The sequence below is a fragment of the Monopterus albus genome, unplaced genomic scaffold (assembly GCF_001952655.1).
Source record: "Monopterus albus unplaced genomic scaffold, M_albus_1.0 scaffold82.1, whole genome shotgun sequence".
In the NCBI taxonomy this organism is placed as follows: domain Eukaryota; kingdom Metazoa; phylum Chordata; class Actinopteri; order Synbranchiformes; family Synbranchidae; genus Monopterus; species Monopterus albus.
Genome location: NW_018127962.1, coordinates 200605 through 217173, shown reverse-complemented (window position 1 = coordinate 217173; position 16569 = coordinate 200605). Strand labels below are relative to the sequence as shown.

The window sequence follows — 16569 nt, the reverse complement described above, 5'->3', positions numbered from 1 at the left end:
AGCAGGGACAGGGAAGATGGTTAAACTTGATGGGAAGATGGATGGAGCCAAATGCAGGACCATTCTGGAAGGAAACCTGATGGAGTCTGCAAAAGACCTGAGACTGGGACGGAGATTTGTCTTCCAACAAGACACTGATCCAAAACATAAAGCAAAATCTACAATGGAATGGTTCACAAATAAACATATCCAGGTGTTAGAATGGCCAAGTCAAAGTCCAGACCTGAATCCAGTCGAGAATCTGTGGAAAGAACTGAAAACTGCTGTTCACAAACGCTCTCCATCCAACCTCACTGAGCTTGAGCTGTTTTGCAAGGAGGAATGGGCAAAAATTTCAGTCTCTTGATGTGCAAAACTGTTAGAGACATACCCCAAGCGACTTACAGCTGTAATCGCAGCAAAAGGTGGCGCTACCAAGTATTAACTTAAGGGGGCTGAATAATTTTGCACGCCCAATTTTTCAGTTTTTTATTTGTTAAAAAAGTTTGAAATATCCAATAAATTTTGTTCCACTTCATGATTGTGTCCCACTTGTTGTTGATTCTTCCCAAAAAATTACAGTTTTATATCTTTATGTTTGAAGCCTGAAATGTGGCAAAAGGTCGCAAAGTTCAAGGGGGCCGAATACTTTCGCAAGGCACTGTATGGATGCCTATGATACAGCACACCCAAATGTACACAAACACTGATATCACAGTAAATCTGTATGAAGAGCAAGTATGAATAAAATCTGACTGTTGATTCTGACTGATGGTTCTGACTGGTTTAAATGCACAGCTTTGTAATGAAATGGAACCTCACAATGGAAAATCCTTCTCTTTTCTTCACTGCTTTGCATTTAGAATTGATGTTATCTAACTCAACTAACTCCTTTAGTGGTGTTACCTTTGGGATGTTGGCTGATCTGTAATTGTAACAAATGCTGCAGTACAACCAGTGGAGTACAGACATCTGTTGAAACTTTACTATCACTGTTATTCCTCTCTTTGCCCATCCTGGTTTGCATCGCTTGAGCTGAGGGCACAATGGTAGATGTGATGTTAAAGATAGCTTCATGCTACCAAATTTTGCGAAATATTTTCAACATCAAGAGAAGATTTGACCGATGCGAAATGACAGGGGTCTTATGTGAGGAAACTGTAATGGCCCTTACATGACATGAATTGATGTGGTGGAAGGAATTTATGACACATCACCTCGTTGTAATGTGTAACAGCCAAATACATTTTCTACAATTGTCGAAATTGGTATGTAACACTTGACCGGAATGCAAGAAATTGTAGGTTACTAAACTACCACGAAGAAGCTTCAGCGCTGTTTTGTCCTTTACTGCTGCTGCTACTTTCTCCACTGCGGGATCAATAAAGTTCTACCTACCTACCTACCTACCTACCTACCAGACCAGATCAAATTGTAATTTTGATGAAATGTCGATTTATTTCCAGTGCTCGTAAAAGGTTTAGTGGTAGACCATAATTCAGACCATAGACTGTACATGTCTATGATCAAGTCTTTATATAGCCTGCAGTCTATAAATCAGACTATTTGGGTTTTGCTCAACTTCTACCAGAGATTATTACATGTTGTGAGGTGCGAAGGTTGAAAACAAGATTGCCATTCTGAAAAAGTACTTATTACTAAGCGTTAAGTGCAGTGGTAGCTAATCGTTAAACATATGAAACTTTATGCTATGCTAGCCAAAATACATCTATACTATCAATCTCACTCCTCCAATCAATATGGTGGTTCAGTGTAATTGGCAAAAAAAAAAACCTAGCCTAATATGACGTCACAGTAGAGGACCACCCTTTTAGCTCATTTTCTCGATAGCTCATTGGTGAGCCATGTTAGTCATGTATCACGTGACACAGTGAGGATCGCAGTAACCACGCCCCCTACCTAGCTAAGTGTTATGTAATAAAAAGTATAATTAACAAGTCAGTTATTACATAAAATTCAGAACTAAATAATAAAATATATCACCTGGATACACTGAAACTATGGCTGACAGCGTTGTTAAAAGAATACAAAGTTAGAAAGCTTTTCAAGGTAGATGCCTCCCATTGGTCAGTGTGTGCAGTATGCAAATGAAGACGGCTACGTCAGATCCTCAACTTGTGCGCCATTTTTTTTCCTTTCAGTAGGGGAGGAAAGGGACAAAAGCTGTACAAAAACTAATTTACGTTTGGAGTAACGTTAGTTCGAAAACATCACCTCTGATCTTCTTTCAACAGTGGTGTATGTAACGAGAGGATGCTGCTAGGATAAGTATCTGTGTGCAGCGCTGGCCGCAGACGCAGATTACCGACGCACACGGGCCGGTGGAAGTGGAAAACGTTAGCTTTGTCGGAGGTGGCACAGCGACAACTATCGTTAACCCATACGGAATACTGGACGAGGTGAGTATCCATGATGAGACTGAGGCCATCACCAAGTACGAAGAAGCGACGTGACCGTCACACTGACCCGGCTTGTTATTGTCAGTGTGTGACCAGGGGTTTTTAATCAATGGTTTTAATTAATGGGTGGTCAGCATACGCACAGCATGTTAGCATGTGTGGCACTTGGGTGAAGGAGACAGGTTTTATGTAGTCCGTGAATCAAAATGTACACTCATAAGTGGTTAAAAATAAAGTGTTCATCTTACTTGTTAGTAAATAGCCAGCATCTACATGTTATTTACGTAGAGAGATTATAGTTAGATACTCATAAGTAAACTCAGCTGTTGCACAGTAGGCACCGTTATGTTTTAGTTGCAGTGCCATGATGCTCATGCAGGCGCATCCATGCAACGTTACAGCCGTGTTGTGGTTTTCCCTGTGTCATTCTTATGGGAAAGTAAAGTCCAGGGTGTGATCCTTATGCAGAAGTGAATACGTTTTTCATCAGTTTCCCCCTTTTTAGTAGTAGCATGACTTAAAATGACACTAGGCGTTTAATAGCTGTATTTGTTGACAGAATTAGGCGTGATTGATGTTAATGCTGGCTTATTTATATTTGTTATATTGGATGTATTTAACTGAGCAGTTAATCATTAATTGTTTTCCTGTGGCGTTTTTCACAATTAGGCCTATGTGTCATTTTCTATTTACTACTATTTTTCTTTATTTCTGCAGATTCCCTAAACAAACCAAATCTACTTGAGGAAGCACTAAAAAGTGGAAATTAAAGTAACGCATTGAAAAGTTTTTATAGGTCTTGAGGTGGAGATGCTGTTAACCTACTGTCATATACATTTGAATGTGCTTTAAAATACGTGGAATAAAATATTTAGTTTGTGATATTTGTCATAGCTTTAGAATAATTGTGTATTAATGGTCCATAACAGTAAAACCTGTTTTGTTTTACTAGGCTTGTGAGGAATAATGTATCAGGTTCCAGTGGGAAGTACCGAGAAGATCCGAAAAGCACGCAAAGCAGTGAAAAACATACTTTCTGAGATTGGCCTGGAAGATTGCCAAAAGCTGCTGAAGGTATGGTTTAACTTGGAAGATAAGTGATGATATCTATAATATTTGGGCCTGGTCCTAAGGCTTGTATAAAAGTGCAATTAACAATACACATAAAATAGGTTGACTTAAAATTGACTTGCAAAGTGAGTCTTTGTCACAGTAGCTCAAAAAGTTTCAAATGCCATTGTTAGACCTAGTTCTTTACTTGAAAGCCCGAGAACAGAAAACAGAAGAGGACTCTATAAAATCAGTAGAAATTTATTCACAGTCTGGTCACATGTAAAGCTATACAGCGCTGGGCCCAGAGAAGCGGAGCTTCCGCAGGAACCCCGTCATCAAAGAGCGCCGGACTATTGTCTGTAGTTCCATTTATCTTCGTAGGCGGGAACTGCCCCGGACAGACTTACACGTATCCTAATGCTATTGGCCATAGGCCTGAGCAGGCCAACCTCTGCTAACGTCAGCTTAATAAATATACTAATCAAATGGTGTGTGAGTGTTGTAACTCAGGCGGTATCTAACAAAAACATGAACATTTCGTCAACTTCGAAGTGCAGACATCCTGCATACACATTCTTTAACAGACAAACAGGAAATACTAAGCAGTTTTAATAGTCATCAGCGCAATAGTGATACATATAAGTAAGGAATAAAAAAATGGGGAAAAAAAACTTAAGTTCATATGGCTCAAATATTACACTGTTCTTCTACTGTATTAAGGCTATGGGGGATGATGGCCCCAGCTTGTGCCTTTTATTTATTACATACACTTGAGTCACAAAGATAACTCTTCTGCATTTGATACCATTTTAACCCTGTACCATTGTTTGACAACATTCATCCAAATTCTGATGGATAGAAAATACAATTTTAATTTCAGGAAAATCACAATTCTTGTTTCTCTGGTGAACGAATTTTTCATTTACATAAAGGTGACATCTCTCTTGCTTTTTTCGGGGGTGGGGGGTGAAAGTTAAACCTCTTTAACACAAAACCAAAGTGACAACGTCATTTCCTGTCACCATCTTATATGAGAAGACTTGATATAACTAAGAAACTGTTTTTCCTGGACTGGAACAAATTTCTTTATTATGTGTCATTAGAAGAATATGACAGTATAAAAGTGTGTGTATGTGTATATGAGAAAGAGAGAGAGAGAGAGAGAGAGAGACAATGTCACTAGTATGTTGTTATGGAAACAAGTGGGGTTGGGCAATATGACATCATGTCTGCTGTCAGATTTTCTGTTGGACTAATATTGCCAATCGATGAGCAGGACTGCCACATGGCAATATTGGATTTACATGAGGGTGATGACGTACCTTGACTTGTCAGATATTTTTATATAATTTAATATTTTTGCATTTTTTTTGTCCAACCCCCACCCCATAGTAGCAAGTTGGGAGACAGATGTTCCATTGACCACAGTGGCACCTAGATTGTTGGGACAAATTAAATACAATTTTTCTTTTTAGATGGAAGAGATTGTACACCTGAGACTGGTAGCTTGGGGCAGGAAAACTGTTCCATCTCCAACACCAAAGATTACTCTTACACCAGATAAATTGTCAGTGTATTCAGTTATTCACTCTGATTACTTTAACAAGCACAGTTTCCACGTAGTAAATGGGTGGATAAAACAAACACTTCTCATTATAACACAATACAACTCAGCACAAACTGCTTGATTATTATAACCTTCATGAAGGTAAGATTTTTTTTGGTGGCCTTTTGTATTAGTCTGTCAGTTGTAACTAGGTGTGGCTAATAAAATAGCCACTGCATACAGGATTACACTGTATATTTGACTGCTAGGCCTTATTTGCTTAACCTCTGAATGTAGGACTTTAAATGGTTATTTCACATTGTACCAGTATTTATTCTTTAAGATTTTTTTTCTGTGCTGTTTTTTTTTTTGTAGGATCTCAGTGAAAACTCAGAGAAAAATTCAGATGAAGATGAGGCCTTTCAAGACACTGAATGGTTTGATTTCACAGATGGATACAATGGCAAACTACAGAAAAAGGTGACTAACAATTTGCTCCAGTTTATCTTTTTAAAATAATTTAGAGTTTTTTAAACTAATACAGCAACAAAGAAAAAATATTTCCACCCTACACTAACAACAGACAACATACACCATAAGTAAAACATTTTCATATATTAAGCTATAAAAGAATATGACAAATATTGACAACATACAAATGGAACACAATTATTTATCTTTATTATGATAACTTTTAATAACTTATAAAAAGCAGATTGTGTTAAATAATTTTAAAAAAATGTGACTGACCTGTTGGCAACCTCATACCTTTCTAGTCATTTGATATTAAGACATGAAGATTAGGGTGAATGTTTTACACTTGTCAAATTACTTGCTGGGCTTTTTTCCCCTCTCTCTCTTCAGTGGCCTTATCGGTCTCGATCTCTGTGCTGTACCCTGTGCAAGTACTCTTCACAAAACATCTGCAACTTCAGGGCTCATGTCTCTCGCTGCCACGGATATGTTCAGTCATTCTGTGCGCTGGCACCCTGTTCTCATTGTGTCTTCATTGGCCACCCCAAGGTTGTCAAGAAGCACATGTTGTTCTTCCATTCCAAACCTACAACCCATATACAACCACCAAGAGAAGGATCCTTAACAACCCATCGGGGAAATGAGAGGTATCAGTGTCGAAAATGTGGATTTCCAACCTCTTCTATCTTTGCAATGAAGAAGCACATTATTCTCAAGCATTTGGAGAGTGTGGCAGAACAGTATATTGGTTACAGATTACACCTTCAAGGGCCTGCATCTGCAAAGGTCTACTGCTGCAAGGTGTGTAAGGTGAATACTGGAACTCTGGACCAGATGTTGCATCACATGCTGGTTGAGCCATCACATTATTCAGTCAGTACACAAGTGCAAAGTATGATTCATGAAAACAAGAACTATACCATAAAACCAACACCTAATGGGAATGGCGTGTTTGTGACATTTCCAAGTATTGCTCCTAAACCACAACAACCTCAAATATTCAATAGTAAGCCTGTGGTTTTACCAAGTAATGGGCAACCAGCTGGGACTGTGGTGGCATTACAACAACTTCAAGGAAGTACAAACAGTACTACTCTGATCTGTACCCCTGGAACCAACCAAGCTTTTCTGCCCCCTCAAGCGTCAGCACTGGTGCAGCTAGCTAGTGCTGAGGCTAAAGGTTTGCTTCAGCCTGGTGCCACAATAGCTCTCCGAAGTACTTTGCCTCAAACACCATCTTTGGTTCACCTTCCCGCAGTGTCTAATGTGTCTCTGAAACAGGCACCAGTGGCTCTAGCGCCCACTGCTGTACAACCACAGCAGACTCCACAAGCTCGGCAAATCCTCGTTTCGTCAGGACTGCAAGCAAATGTGGCGGCTAGAGCAGGCACTGACCCTAAGCCTGCTCTAGTTGCACAAAATGCATCAACAAACCAAATCATCCTACAAGGTACCATGCTAACCTCACAGTCTCTGCTGAGTCACCTGATCCCAACTGGCAACAGGGTGAATGGCATGCCCACATACACATTTGCTCCACTTCAAGTAGCAATGCCTGTCTCTCAGAGCAGTACCCCTCTCAAGGCTGTTGAGCAAACAAGTAACTCTTTACCACAAACTAAGAAATGGATTACCTGTCCCCTGTGCAATGAACTTTTCCCCTCCAGTGTCTTTGACATGCATACAGAAGTTGCCCACCAGACAAAATCCCCTACAACCAAGTCTGAAAGTTTGGCAGCACGAGCAGCGTTCCTGAAGAAAATGCCTGACAAAACTGTCAAATGTCTAACGTGCAAAGTTCTACTATCAGAAAAGAGCGTCTTCCAACATCTGCTGCATGGCCTGAATTGTTTGTACTGCTCGGCTTTGTTCTTTTCAATCAAACAGCTTGCAGAGCATATAAAGCATCACAATCCTACAAGCAAGGCATACTGTGATTTCCTGAGGCAGAAGTACAGGGTCTACTCAAAAGGTGTTGGAGGAATTCTATTCCCTTACTTTGATGTCCAAACAACTGCACCAAAAGAGATACTCGGAGACACAGAGGTCAATCTTGCCCTGGTCACAAGCTCCCTTGACCTCATCTTCTTTAAGCTGCAGCCCAGCAGCCAGTCAGAAATCTGCACAGCACCTGTGAAAATCAATACTGCTTACTGTCCCTTCTGTGATGAAAAGTTTCAGAATGAATCCAAACACCTCCAGCACTTAAAACAAAAGCACTTTGTAGCACCCACCATTCATGCCATTCTCAAGACGGAGGCTTTCAAATGCATATACTGTAATGGTGTTTACACAGGAAAGGTCACCCAGCAGGCTGTGATGCTCCACATTCAGCGATGCCGTTGTTCACCAAAACCACCACAGCCACCCAAACCTGCAGTGGCACCACAACAGCCTACAAAACTAGTTCAGCAGCCCAGTCAGCCATCTGGGCTCTACTTTCTCCAAGTGCCACAAGGGCTTACCATGAAACAAACTTTAACTCCAGCTCGTGTGATTACAGCTGCACCCCGTCCTGAGCCTCCAGAGACAGAAGCAGAGCTGCAGTCCAAGAAGAGGCTGGAAGCTGCATTGAAGCAGGTCATTGAGGCCAACAAACGAGAGCGAGAAGAAAGGGCAGCAATGCGCAAGAAGCGAGAGCAGGAAAAGTTGTTGCCCCAACCAGAGCCTGAGATTCAGAGTGACCCCACAGTGAAGCTGGTGTTGGAGCCCAGCCCAGTTGAGCGCCGCTGCAGCGGGGAACGCAGAGACTTCATATCCAAATACTTCAACATGAACCCCTATGCGACCAAAGCCGAGACCAACGAACTGTGCAGGAGGCTGTCTCTCACTAAAGCAGAGCTCGCGGCCCTCTTCAGCAAGAAGCGCAGCAAGTGTGTGAAGAGTCTCAAGAGGAACACGGCTACTGTACTCCTCGGCTTCAACATGACCGAACTGCGCAAACTTAAGCACAACCTTATCGTCCCAGAAGAGCAGTTGCAATGCGATACAACTGAGCAAAAAGAAAACAGTGAAGATGGACCAGAACCGATGGATGAAAGTGGAAATGAAAAACCTGTAGATGGGGAACAGGTGGAGCAGATGGAATAAGTTTAGAAATGTGTGAAAGTGGAATGATATGAAAACAGCTAATAATGCACATGCAGATGTCCCTGATTAAAACCCTGGTACTTTAATGATGGCCTTGAGTGTTGACAGTCACTAGAGATGTTTTTTTAATGCAGTACATATAGTGCAATTCCTAACATACAAGTTACATGTAACAGAGGGCAGTATCTTACTGTAGCTGTCATCTGACCTCAGTCTGTGGTCCATATTCTAATTTCCACATCATCAGACAGAGATAATGAAATATTATGGTGTCGACTGTTCTGTTGGGCTATAACATATTTCAGTTCATAAATCTCATTCAGCCGTGGCTGTCTTCAATATTCAATTCAAGCACTGATGTGTTCCTCATGGCTGTGTTCTTCAACCCTTTACTTAAGGCCATTTGTACAAGTGAGTGATTTCTGTGTCAGTGCGTGTCTGCTAATGACAAGGCTGTAGTGGCAATGTCAGTATAGGGTTGAGTTATATTATGCTTCACAAATACATTTCTTTGCATAATTGGACCTATTTGCCATTCGTGTTCTTTTACTCCATATTTTACTCCATATTTTTGATGCTGTTTTCTTCTCTATATTTAAACTTTTTTTTTTTTTTTGCTCACCAACTCCCACAGACCATTTCTGAGAATGTTCATCTTGCTGTTTTGAAGCCAAATTGTAAAGAATGTACAAATATTTGATTTGAAATTTTACTGAATTCCCAGATTTAATGCACACTTGGTTATTCTATGTCCCTGACCATGTTGCTTGCACAAGCCTTTGGTTTACTGTTCGATGAAGTTATTTGTGCCATTGTAAAGTCTTCATATTTGCATAGACTTGTGGAAACTAACTTAGAGATTCAACAAAACATAAAATGTTATTAGGTGTTGATTCTGCCATCATGTATGTTCTGTTCGCCTCACTGCTGTTTTTGTACTATACTGTATTTTCTATAACTCCTAGAGGATCAGAAATGTTGGGAGAGGTAAACATTCTCATTCTGTCCTAAGCCACTGTGTTGTAGAAAAATAAAGTGGTTTGATTTACATAAATGATTCATAAATTCTTTATTTTGTAATACAGTGGTTTTAATCAGACTGTGTTAAAGCATCGTGAGGTCATTTCATTGACTGACCTGGAAAATCATTCAGACTTTACCAGAATGGTTAAAGTCATAAAAGGTTGACACGAGTTAAGACTTAAGGGTTTTTATCTGTTTAATATTCTCCCAGGAAATACAGAGTTTAAACAGTTTCATTGATGCCCTAAAATACATTGGCCATGATACTTTTCAAATAAATTGCTCAGTAGCAGCTCCAAATAAGATTTATGTTGTGGCCCAGCCAACGGTTCATTAAGTGCATGCATGACTGACTTATAGCCACACGAGTGCAGGTGCTAGTTCTACTTCATAACTACTTTTAGGCCAAATCTCAATTCACCCCCTTGCCTCTACCGCTTTACCATACCCCTCAGTTTTGCATGCACATGTGTAGTGTTTGGGGCATAGGGCAAAGTGATAGGGCCACATAACCCTTCAAACATACGTTTTTCAGAGGGAGACTCAAAACTGAGTGGTATAAGCCTAATTACAAGAAATGTTATCTGGAGTTGATGCTATGCATCTCAAACACAATCCACTAACATTTCCTAGTGCCAAAAACATGCCTATCCTCGCATTTTCTTTTGCTGCTGTTGAAAATTGCAAACTGATACCTATAGACTACACGAGAAATTACCACTACAAATTTATGACCAAAATTCACTGCATCTGCTTACTTAACCAAAATCATTAATTACCCATGATGCATAGAGGTCTTGAAGAGGTGCCCCATTTCATAGGGGAAGATTTCAACCACTACTTATAAATCTGTTTACTCAAAAACCAGGGACCTCTTGAAAATGAGTGGTGGGGGTAAAAAAAAAAGAAAGAAATGGGATTGGGCCCAAATCACAATTCTACTTTATGATTTTAAGGTGAACTATAATTATAAAGAACCCATGGCATGCTTTTCTGTTTTCTGACTTATCTACAGTGTTACAACTATGAATTATCATTTTAAATGTGATTGAAAGCTCAAAAATGAGGTGTACTTATGTTGTACTTCTATGCAGAGGCAACCTGGTTTATATACTTGCGAGCTGTTGAGTTTTACATGACCGGCCTTGGGTTGAAAAGTGTTTCCCCTCTTCAAAACTCGCTTTCATGTAGCAACACCCTCAGTGGTTGTGGCTAGGATAATGTTAGGAGTCACGTTAGGGGAAACAAGATTTCAACACAACACCAGCAACAGCTTTGCGCATTCACAATCTATCCTCTCATTTTCAGGAGGAGGCTCTCGGGTTTTATCATTCTGAAATAATTACCAACTATTTGGGGTTATGATGGGTGCAAAACTAATCTAGAGGTACCCAAGATTAAACATTAAATGGCTGGAAATGAGCATGCCATGGCCTCTTTAAGGTTCACTTGCTAGCTCTTTCTACATGCTGTTTAAAGTCTTACAATCTTCATCATGTCTATTAAATTAGTATTATTAGTATTTAATTATTACACTACTGACACTTTACTACTACATATTACACAATTAAGGTAAGGATGAAGACAGTGAAATCTGGGTGAAACCCGCAGACACTGCTGGTAAGTGGACCTTGAGTTGCTTTTTTTCCCCCTATTCTATTACTTGACAAAAACTACAAGGTGGTGGTAGCTGTTCTGTATTCTATTGTTGTCTACTCTGTTCTTCATATTGTCAGAACAGCTACTAAATGTACCTTGTTTTGGAGGTTCTGTCAGCTGCTGTTTTCAAGTCCAACCATACACTTTTAACTGCTACTTCCCGACTATTCTGATTTGATCAAGGATTGAAGGGCCACTGTAGTTGTTTGTCTGAATGACCTGCAGCTTCTTCAAGTACTCCAATGGGAGCTCGTTCTGTTCTGCGCCCAGACACACCACCTTATATGAGACAAAGACACACGAGTAAATATCTTGATTAATTCAAAAGAAATACTAGACTAGTTAACAAACCATTTGTAATTCGTTTATTGCATGTACAGCTTTGACAGCTTAAGTACGTCACCTCTGGACCAGTGTTTGTGTGTTCACATGCACTTACCTGTTTGTACTGAGGAGAGGGTGGACAGGGATGGAAATTGTTCATCTGGTAAGTCCTACAGAGTATCATTCCTTTGTCCGTCTCCACTGAAACCTCCAGTGGTGAATAATTTCCTGTGTTTACCCCTTCCTGGCTATGGACAAAAAAAAGCAACATGCGGAATTAGTTACAATGACAAATACTAACTGCTATACTTATCAGCACCTGTGTGTTTGTGTCTCACTTGTCTAGGCTTGTGAGATTTTCATTTCTCAAAGTCCAGACCACCCCCCACACTTCTGCACCTGGGCAGTACTCAATGGTGGCCACTCCACCATGCCAAGCGTTGTCCACGTGCTTCTCCCACAGGCCAAAGTTCAACTCATAGTCCTGTACACATGCACACAGAGCAGGTGGTGGTGGGGTAGGGAGTGTGAGACAAAAGGTTGTTAACAGTACATTTAAAATAAAAAGCCTTTGTGCATGTGAGGTAAAGAGGGGTGTTATGTGTGCTCAGCAGTGCACCCGGTGAACTTTCTTTTGTTGCTGGTCAACACAGCATGGTGGGACCACAATAGACTCGAGCCCTGTTGTTGCAGGTGGCTCAGAAGGGGATGAGGTTTAGCAAAATTCTTGCCTTTACAGGGGACCATGGATGGAACATGAGACAACAGGCCTGTGGGCACAGACATATAGGAAGCTCCTGGCCCCTTCCTACATAAAGTGCATCCAGAAAGTATTCACAGCGCTTAACTTTTTCCACATTTTGTTAGATTACAGTCTTATTCCAAAATGGATTAAATTAATTATTGTCCTCAAAATTCTACAAACAATACAATATGACAATGTGAAAAAAGTTTGTTTGAAATCTTTGCAAGAGGTATTAAATATTACATGTACATAAGTATTCACAGCCTTTGCCATGACACTCAAAATTGAGCTCTGGTGCATCCTGTCTCCACTGATCATCCTTGAGATGTTTCTACAACTTGAATGGAGTCCACCTGTGGGAAATTCAGTTGATTAGACATGATTTGGAAAGGCATACACCTGTCTATATAAGGTTCCACAATTAATGTGCATGTCAGAGCACAAACCAAGCCATGAAGTCCAAGGAATTGTCTGTAGATCTCCGAGGCAGGATTGTATCAAGGCATAGATCTGGGGAAGGGTACAGAAAAATTTCTGCAGCATTGAAGGTCCCAATGCACAGTGGCCTCCATCATCCCTAAATGGAAGAAGTTTGGAACCACCAGGACTCTTCCTAGAGCAGGCCGCCCAGCCAAACTGAGAGATTGAGAGAGAGGGGCCTTAGCCAGAGAGGTGGCCAAGAACCCAATGGTCACTCTGAGAGCTCCAGCATTTCTCTGTGGAGAGAGGAGAACCTTCTAGAAGAACAACCATCTCTGCAGCACTCCACCAATCAGGCCTGTATGGCCAGGTGGAAACCACTCCTCAGTAACAGGGACATGGCAGCCCACCTGGAGTTTGCCAAAAGGCACCTGAAGGACTCTCAGACCACGAGAAACAAAACTCTGGTCTGATGAAACAAAGATTGAACTCTGGTCTGAATGCCAAGTGTCATGTCTGGAGGAAACCGGGCACCGCTTACCACCTGGCCAATACCATCCCTACAGTGAAGCATGGTGGTGGCAGCATCATGCTGTGGGGATGTTTTCAGCAGCAGGAACTGGGAGACTAGTCAGGATCGAGGGAACAACGACTGCAGCAATATACAGACACATCCTTGATGAAAACCTGTTCCAGAGCACTCTGGACCTCAGACTGGGGTGACGTTTTCTTTCAACAGGACAACAACCCTAAGCACACAGCCAAGATAACAAAGGAGTGGTTACGGGACAACTCTGTGAATGTCCTTGAGTGGCCCAGCCAGAGCCCAGACTTGAACCCGATTGAACATATCTGGAGAGATCTGAAAATGGCTGTGCACTGACGCTCCCCATCCAACCTGATGGAGCTTGTGGTACTGTAAAGAAGAATGGGAGAAACGGCCCAAAAATAGGTGTGCCAAGCTTGTAGCATCATACTCAAAAAAGACTTGAGTCTGTAATTGCTACTAAAGGTGCTTCAACAAAGTATTGAGCACGGACTACATGTTATCATTGGAACCTCTTTCTTAACGGCTGTGAATACTTATGTCAAAATCAAATAAAATCAAATTTTATTTGTATAGCGCCAAATCACAACAAAAGTCAACTCAGGACACTTTACAAAGTAAGGTCTAGACCTTACTGTTATCAATATTATTACGTAGGGAAAACCCAACAAAGAGGGGAGAGGAGAGGAGAGGAGAGCAGAGCAGGAGGGGAGGGGAAAGAAACTCAGAGCATCATGGGGCCCCCCAGCAGCCTAGGCCTATAGCCACATAACTAAGGGAAGGCTCAGGGTCACCTGATCCAGCCCTAACTATAAGCTTTATCAAAAAGGAACGTCTTAAGTCTAATCTTAAAGGTAGAGAGGGTGTCCGCCTCCCGAACTGAGACTGGGAGTTGGTTCCATAGGAGAGGAGCTTGATAGCTAAAGGCTCTGCCTCCCATTCTGCTTCTGTGGACTCTAGGAACCACAAGTAAACCTGAGAGCAAAGTGCTTTGTTGTGATGAAGCTCTATGAGGTCTTTAAGATACGATGGAGCCTTGTCATTAAGGGCTTTGTATGTTAGGAGAAGGATTTTAAATTCTATTCTGAATTTTACAGGGAGCCAGTGGAGAGAAACTAATATGAGAGAGATATGATCTCTCTTGCTAGTTCCTGTCAGTACTCTGGCTGCAGCATTTTGGATTAACGGGAGGCTTTTTAGGGAATTATTGGGACATCCTGATAGTAAAGAGTTACAGTAGTCCAGCCTGGAAGTAACAAATGCATAGACCAGTTTTTCAGCATCACTTTGAGACAGGATGCTCCTAATTTTTGCAATATTGCGCAGGTGAAAGAAGGCAGATCTAGAGACTTGGTTTATGTGTGATTTAAAGAACATATTCTGATCAAAGATGACTCCAAGGTTCCTCACAGTAGTACTGGAGGCAAGAGCTACAGTGCCTTGCGAAAGTATTCGGCCCCCTTGAACTTTGCGACCTTTTGCCACATTTCAGGCTTCAAACATAAAGATATAAAACTGTAATTTGTTGTGAAGAATCAACAACAAGTGGGACACAATCATGAAGTGGAACGAAATTTATTGGATATGTCAAACTTTTTTAACAAATAAAAAACTGAAAAATTGGGCGTGCAAAATTATTCAGCCCCCTTAAGTTAATACTTTGTAGCGCCACCTTTTGCTGCGATTACAGCTGTAAGTCACTTGGGGTATGTCTCTATCAGTTTTGCACATCGAGAGACGGAAATTTTTGCCCATTCCTCCTTGCAAAACAGCTCGAGCTCAGTGAGGTTGGATAGAGAGCGTTTGTGAACAGCAGTTTTCAGTTCTTTCCACAGATTCTCAATTGGATTCAGGTCTGGACTTTGACTTGGCCATTCTAACACCTGGATATGTTTATTTGTGAACCATTCCATTGTAGATTTTGCTTTATGTTTTGGATCATTGTCTTGTTGGAAGACAAATCTCCGTCCCAGTCTCAGGTCTGTTGCAGACTCCATCAGGTTTCCTTCCAAAATGGTCCTGTATTTGGCTCCATCCATCTTCCCATCAATTTTAACCATCTTCCCTGCCCCTGCTGAAGAAAAGCAGGCCCAAACCATGATGCTGCCACCACCATGTTTGACAATGGGGATGGTGTGTTCAGGGTGATGAGCTGTGTTGCTTTTACGCCAAACATAACGTTTTGCATTGTTGCCAAAAAGTTCGATTTTGGTTTCATCTGACCAGAGCACCTTCTTCCACATGTTTGGTGCGTCTCCCAGGTGGCTTGTGGCAAACTTTAAACAACACTTTTTATGGATATCTTTAAGAAATGGCTTTCTTCTTGCCACTCTTCCATAAAGGCCAGATTTGTGCAGTATACGACTGATTGTTGTCCTATGGACAGAGTCTCCCACCTCAGCTGTAGATCTCTGCAGTTCATCCAGAGTGATCATGGGCCTCTTGGCTGCATCTCTGATCAGTCTTCTCCTTGTATGAGCTGAAAGTTTAGAGGGACGGCCAGGTCTTGGTAGATTTGCAGTGGTCTGATACTCCTTCCATTTCAATATTATCACTTGCACAGTGCTCCTTGGGATGTTTAAAGCTTGGAAAATCTTTTTGTATCCAAATCCAGCTTTAAACTTCTCCACAACAGTATCTCGGACCTGCCTGGTGTGTTCCTTGTTCTTCATGATGCTCTCTGCGCTTTAAACGGACCTCTGAGACTATCACAGTGCAGGTGCATTTATACGGAGACTTGATTACACACAGGTGGATTCTATTTATCATCATTAGTCATTTAGGTCAACATTGGATCATTCAGAGATCCTCACTGAACTTCTGGAGAGAGTTTGCTGCACTGAAAGTAAAGGGGCTGAATAATTTTGCACGCCCAATTATTCAGTTTTTTATTTGTTAAAAAAGTTTGAAATATCCAATAAATTTCGTTCCACTTCATGATTGTGTCCCACTTGTTGTTGATTCTTCACAAAAAATTACAGTTTTATATCTTTATGTTTGAAGCCTGAAATGTGGCAAAAGGTCGCAAAGTTCAAGGGGGCCGAATACTTTCGCAAGGCACTGTAAAAATTACTGCAGGTAGTGCAATGTAGGCCTAACTTCACAAAGGTTTATTCAGCTACTGTACAATGCTGACAAAATACTAAAGTACAGCTAAAGCTTATATATGTAAGGCTCCTGACAAAGGATCTCCCAGTTCTCCCAGGTCATTTTTCACAGAAACACCTTTTTATATTACAGTCCACACCAACAACACAGTAGTTTTGGAAAATAACTAAGTACATTTACT

General features: G+C 41.1%; 2 protein-coding genes across 2 annotated transcripts in view; one reads left to right on the top strand and one right to left on the bottom strand.

The window, feature by feature from the left end:
• Positions 1-2086: 2086 nt before the first annotated feature.
• Positions 2087-10874, top strand: adnp2b (ADNP homeobox 2b). The gene is made up of 4 exons (XM_020606889.1): positions 2087-2399; positions 3352-3473; positions 5374-5478; positions 5863-10874. The coding sequence occupies exons 2-4, from the start codon at positions 3366-3368 to the stop codon at positions 8560-8562; spliced, it is 2913 nt and encodes a 970-aa protein (XP_020462545.1). The 5' UTR covers positions 2087-2399; positions 3352-3365; the 3' UTR covers positions 8563-10874.
• A 71-nt stretch (positions 10875-10945) lies between these two features.
• Positions 10946-16569, bottom strand: part of ggcta (gamma-glutamylcyclotransferase a) — an 8332-nt gene continuing 2708 nt past the window's right edge. The window contains exons 2-4 of the mRNA XM_020606914.1: positions 11907-12052; positions 11684-11816; positions 10946-11523 (exon numbers count right to left, since the gene is read on the bottom strand). Coding sequence (XP_020462570.1) covers positions 11398-11523; positions 11684-11816; positions 11907-12052 — 405 coding nt within the window. The 3' untranslated portion in view covers positions 10946-11397. The remainder of the gene's footprint in view (positions 11524-11683; positions 11817-11906; positions 12053-16569) is intronic.

Coding starts and splice junctions, on each gene's coding strand:
- adnp2b (XM_020606889.1), top strand. CDS start 3,366: ATGTATCAGGTTCCAGTGGGAAGTACCGAGAAGATCCGAAAAGCACGC. Junction 3,474..5,373: donor ATTGCCAAAAGCTGCTGAAG/GTATGGTTTAAC, acceptor TTTTTTTTGTAG/GATCTCAGTGAAAACTCAGA. Junction 5,479..5,862: donor ATGGCAAACTACAGAAAAAG/GTGACTAACAAT, acceptor CTCTCTCTTCAG/TGGCCTTATCGGTCTCGATC.